This window comes from Amphiura filiformis, chromosome 13, assembly GCF_039555335.1.
Source record: "Amphiura filiformis chromosome 13, Afil_fr2py, whole genome shotgun sequence".
NCBI classification, from domain to species: Eukaryota; Metazoa; Echinodermata; class Ophiuroidea; order Amphilepidida; family Amphiuridae; genus Amphiura; species Amphiura filiformis.
Window position 1 is genome coordinate 10142458 of NC_092640.1, and position 6175 is coordinate 10148632.

At 35.6% G+C, this 6175-nt stretch overlaps 1 protein-coding gene across 1 annotated transcript; it reads left to right on the forward strand.

Annotated features, from left to right (window-relative positions):
• Positions 1–411: 411 nt before the first annotated feature.
• On the forward strand, positions 412–3395 carry LOC140167984 (uncharacterized). Its single transcript, XM_072191288.1, has 2 exons — positions 412–1550; positions 1623–3395. Exons 1-2 carry the CDS (start codon positions 599–601, stop codon positions 3386–3388), a joined length of 2718 nt encoding a protein of 905 aa, XP_072047389.1. The 5' UTR covers positions 412–598; the 3' UTR covers positions 3389–3395.
• The last annotated feature ends 2780 nt before the right edge of the window (positions 3396–6175 follow it).

Below are 6175 nucleotides of genomic sequence, written 5' to 3' on the forward strand. Positions count from 1 at the left end.
TTTTCCTGAGTATTTCTATATACAAGTGGGTATGGATGAAGAGAGCTGGAACAAAAGTGTTGTTGCATTAACACATCAAGCAGAACCATGCAGCATCTTTTTTAAAAACAACAATATAACTGTAAAAGGCTCAGGTACATTGCAAATCCAACCATTTCCATCAGCTGATGATGATATGATTCAAGAAGCTAAACTTTGTGGTGCCACCTCTCCGGAAATGGGAAATACACCCATGAGTACCTGTAGAAATGTGGATAATTTTGATCATATATATCTCGGTGTTGTTAACTTCATTGATGTTTATGATTTGTTTACTTATAGTGCATCACCGTCACTCATAGATATGTTTATTGAAATTAATATTAATAGAAATAACTCTCCATTCAGGGAGAATAATTCTCCATTATTAGCAGAGCTACCTCAATGTTCAGCATTCTGTTCCTGCATACTGAAACATCTTGAATTTGAAATCCAGTGCCTTCGCAATCAAGCAGATAACATTTTCCTTGTGTTTGTGAATAGTGATTTTGAAGTCCTGATTGGATCAGATCGAAGAATCAGCGAAATTGCTCCTGGTGCATTTCAAACGTTTACGAGAATGGTCTACCTGCTTCTTGATCGGAATGAGATGACTGTTATTGAAGATGGAACCTTTCAAGGACTGGATCATGTAGAAATGTTAAATTTATCTGGTAATAGAATATCATATCTAACTGTAAATTCCTTTGTAAGTTTGCCTTCTCTGATCAATTTGTATCTAGGTCGTAATATGTTAAGTAAGCTTCATGGTGATATGTTTCTCAGTATCAGTAGATTACAAATACTGGATTTGTATGAAAATCAGTTAGAGCTTAATGCCAATTTATTCCATGGGTTACGAAAATTGTCTAATTTGGACCTTGAGGGAAATCAAATTTCACATGTAGAACCAGAAGCATTTGATGATCTTGCTGATTTGACGTCACTAGACCTGACTAACAATAAGCTAACAGTACTATACGCTAACTCATTCCAGGGGTTACACAAATTGTCTGATTTGGATCTTGATAGAAATCAAATTTCATATTTGGAACCAGGAATATTTGATAGCCTGATTAATTTGAATGTTTTGAGACTAAGTAGCAATAATATATCCACTCTTGGTGTTGATCACTTCCATGGGTTACACACCTTAGAATCTTTGTATCTAGATGAAAATCAAATTTCATATTTGGAACCAGGAATATTTGATAGTCTGATCAATTTAATGGATTTGAGACTAGGTAGCAATAATATATCCACTCTTGGTGTTGATCTCTTCCATGGGTTACACACCTTGGGATATTTGCGTCTTGGTGGAAATCAAATTTCATATTTGGAACCAGGAATATTTGATAGTCTGATCAATTTAATGGATTTGAGACTAGGTAGCAATAATATATCCACTCTTGGTGTTGATCTCTTCCAGGGGTTACACACCTTGGAATATTTGTATCTAGATGGAAATCAAATTTCATATTTGGAACCAGGAATATTTGATAGCCTGATCAATTTGAGGAGTTTGGGACTAGGTAGCAATAATATATCCACTCTTGATGTTGATCACTTCCAGGGGTTACACACCTTGGAATATTTGGGACTAGGTAGCAATAATATATCCACTCTTGATGTTGATCACTTCCAGGGGTTACACACCTTGGAATATTTGTATCTTGATGGAAATCAAATTTCATATTTGGAACCAGGAATATTTGATAGCCTGATCAATTTGAGGAGTTTGGGACTAGGTAGCAATAATATATCCACTCTTGATGTTGATCACTTCCATGGGTTACACACCTTGGGATATTTGTATCTTGATGGAAATCAAATTTCATATTTGGAACCAGGAATATTTGACAGCCTGATCAATTTGAGGAGTTTGGGACTAGGTAGCAATAATATATCCACTCTTGATGTTGATCACTTCCATGGGTTACACACCTTGGAAAAGTTGTATCTTGATGAAAATCAAATTTCATATTTGGAACCAGGAATATTTGATAGCCTGATCAATTTAATGGATTTGAGACTAGGTAGCAATAATATATCCACTCTTGATGTTGATCTCTTCCAGGGGTTACACACCTTGGAATATTTGTCTCTAGATGGAAATCAAATTTCATATTTGGAACCAGGAATATTTGATAGCCTGATCAATTTGAGGAGTTTGGGACTAGGTAGCAATAATATATCCACTCTTGATGTTGATCCCTTCCAGGGGTTACACACCTTGGGATATTTGTCTCTAGATGGAAATCAAATTTCATATTTGGAACCAGGAATATTTGATAGCCTGATTAATTTGTGGAGTTTGAGACTTGGTAGCAATAATATATCCACTCTTGATGTTGATCTCTTCCAGGGGTTACACACCTTGGAATTTTTGTCTCTTGATGGAAATCAAATTTCATATTTGGAACCAGGAATATTTGATAGCCTGATCAATTTGAGGTTTTTGGGACTAGGTAGCAATAATATATCCACTCTTGATGTTGATCCCTTCCATGGGTTACACACCTTGGGATATTTGTATCTTGATGGAAATCAAATTTCATATTTGGAACCAGGAATATTTGATAGCCTGATCAATTTGTGGAGTTTGAGACTTGGTAGCAATAATATATCCACTCTTGGTGTTGATCACTTCCATGGATTACACACCTTGGGATATTTGTATCTTGATGGAAATCAAATTTCATATTTGGAACCAGAAATATTTGATAGCCTGATCAATTTGCATGTTTTTAAACTGGGTAGCAATAATATATCCACTCTTGGTGGTGATCTGTTCTGTACTTTGCAAATATTATCCAATTTGAGTCTTTATGATAACCGAATTGAAATGCTGTATCCAGGTTCCTTTGATAATCTTACCAACTTATTAATGCTTGATGTCAGTTCAAATCAGATCAAAAATTTAGATGCTGGAATATTTACCAATTTGGAAAAATTGGAAATCCTTCTCATAGGTAACAACCACTTATCACATATTGATAAGAAGTTATTTAGTAAATTGAAGATGCTCTCTGTGTTAGACCTTAGCAGCAACAACCTAACATCTTTGGCTCAAGGTACTTTTACAAATTTAATTAGGCTGAGAGACCTATACTTGGGGAGAAATTTCTTACATGAGATAACAAAAGAAATAACAGTACTACACCATCTGCAAAATCTTGATTTGGGAATGAACAAGGTAACAAAGCTTACTGCTTCTGTTTTTCAAAACCTGACAAACCTGAAAGGGTTAAGCCTTGCTAATAATCCATTGATCACAATTGAATCTGGTGCTTTCCATGGCTTAAATGATTTAGAATTTGTAAATTTAAAAGAAACCCCACTGTCGAATATAACTAAACTCTTTCCTTAGCCTAGGCAACAATACCTATCTTGTGGTCGATTTCCAATCAATATGCCAGTGTTTTATTGATAATGATCAAACTTGTGTCCCAGGCCAACTAAGCTCCCCATATTTAACATGTTCAAAAATTCTGCTAAATGACTGGGTTAAGAGTTCAGTTTGGATTATTGGTATTTGTGCACTTATCTTCAATGCTGGTGTATTTTTATGGAGCTGTCTCACAATGCGCAACAGGAAGATAAATACTAACATGAGACAAAAGCTATTAATAACAAACCTTGCTTTGGCAGACATGCTTATGGGAATTTACTTGCTCATTGTGGCTATTGCAGATCAGATATATGGTGAGCATTTCCCTTTATTTGCAGACAAATGGCGAAATAGTCCAATTTGCTCATTTGCTGGGTTCTTGTCTATTTTGTCAAGTGAGGCATCTCTACTGTTCCTTGTACTGATAAGCATAGAAAGATTTTCTGCATTTAAATGCAAATTCCAAGCTAAAGACCTGTATTCAACTCGTGCATTTAGAATTGTACTAGCAATTTCTGTATGGGTGATAGCATTCATTTTAAGTATTGTGCCCACTGTTTTGAGCGACACAGAGTATGGTTTTTCAGAAGTATGTATTGGGCTACCTCTTGTGAGAAAACTGAAGTATGATATAAAGTACACAGACATTTTCCTTGATATAGACTTTAGTAAACATATCAAAGATTCTCTAACCTCAGATGACTTCTGGGTTTCCAAACCCTTGGACACATTTAGTACATCAAAGGTTGATTACCCAGGTGAACTATTTCTTGGATGGAATACATGGCCTGTTAGGGCAACAGCAGCAGACCAAACATATCTGTTACATAACTTGAAACCCAAATCAAATGAAGATAATACATTAAATAAACCAGAGATACATCACAATGGGAGCGAACCCTTTTCATACTATGCTATTGGCCTCTTTCTAGGATTTAATTGCCTCTGCTGCTTAATCGTAACATTCTGTTACATTGGTATTTTAGTAATTGTGAAATTTTCACCGCATTTAAGGATGAGTGTGTCACGAACAAGGAGGGAGATTCGTATGGCTATAAAAATAGGTCTCATCGTTATAACTGACCTGCTGTGCTGGATGCCAATAGTGGTCCTTGGCATCTTGGTGCAAACAGGAATAACGGAAGATATCAGCCCAAAAGCCTTTGCTTGGATTATAGCATTTGTTTTACCTATTAATTCTGCCATTAATCCATTTTTATATGCCCTGGGACATATGATATCAATGTACTGGGATCGCAGTGCCAAGCATAGATGGAAAGATGATGATAATGATCATAAAAATATATTTGACAGAGATGAAATGGAGGATGATGAAGAGAATGGTGATCATGATAGTCAGAAAGAGAATATAGAAGTGAACAGTAGTGATCATTATAGTCGACTAGCGAATAGTGATCATAATAGTCAAGTGGATAGTGATCGTAATAGTCAAATAGAGAATAGAGAAGTAAATAGTAGTGACAATTATAGTCGACTACAGAATAGTGATCATGATAGTCAAATAGAGAATAGAGAAGTGAATGATGATTATAGTCGACTAGAAAATACTGATCATAATAGTCAAATAGAGAACAGAGAAGTGAATAGTGATCATCATTTGTCATACCATAGTGATGATATAGAATCCAATGATGGCTACCCTGCAGATTCGATTGAACTGCAAACAATCAATGGTGTCGAATCAACTGAATGTAGCACTATTGAAAACAAGGTTCAAATTTGTAAATCAGATGTCAATTTCACTGTTGATGGAGCCCAACCCATTACTGATGATGTCAAATCAGATCCAAGCAGCAGACAGGACACTCATATCCCTGCTGTTGATGAAGCTCAAGCAGAAATCAGTACCAATATTGGGGAAAGTTGCCTGTAATTGTGTGAAATAGTATACAAATATTAACTGTCTATGAGTGTGATGGTCAAAATATAATCACAAGGTGAAAGATGGATTGGACAATACATCTTTCACCGAGTGATTATATTTCGACCATTACACAAATTTTAGACAGTTAATATTTGTTTTATATCACTCATGCATAAATTCTATTACTAAAATACTATTTAAGGTAGGAAACACATTTTTTCATCAACATAACACCATGTTTTGCCGTGATATACTTCACATTTTGGGTCCACCCCATAACTAAATCGGCAAGTCTAAGAGTTGGCGCACGGCTTGGCGCAGGCGCACTACGGCAGAGCACTATGATGGTAAAGACAATCACATGGAGAGAGTGATGGTAAAAATGATAAATGGTAATCAACCAACGAACTGTCTAGAATTTATGTATGAGTGATATAAAAGTTTATACTCCCATGTTATAATTGATATGTTTGTCATAAACAGAATCATGTCACTCACTGAGTGGGCTCGACTGGGTCAACAGGGGAGAGGTAACTTATTGGTTTAAAGTTATTTTGTATTCTGTTATGACCCATTATTGAAAATCACACACTTTGATTTGTCAATACGCATCACATGAAAGAACTATATAGAGCACATTATATGTGCTCTGAATGCGTATGGAACAAAAGCGTGCACATTCTACACAGAGTATCATGTGATATTATGCATACAATTTTTCCGTGATATGCGCTGTGGATACGCGTACAGCCTTTACCTTGATGTAAGCAACTTCCAAAATTTGGGCAAAAAATGATATTGTCTCTTTAAATCGCACTATTTTTGTGGTAAAAGAATAGAAATAAAGTTTGGTGCAGGGAATGGTACCTTATACCCATACA

Coding starts and splice junctions, on each gene's coding strand:
- LOC140167984 (XM_072191288.1), top strand. CDS start 599: ATGGTCTACCTGCTTCTTGATCGGAATGAGATGACTGTTATTGAAGAT. Junction 1,551..1,622: donor TTTGAGGAGTTTGGGACTAG/GTAGCAATAATA, acceptor ATTTGGGACTAG/GTAGCAATAATATATCCACT.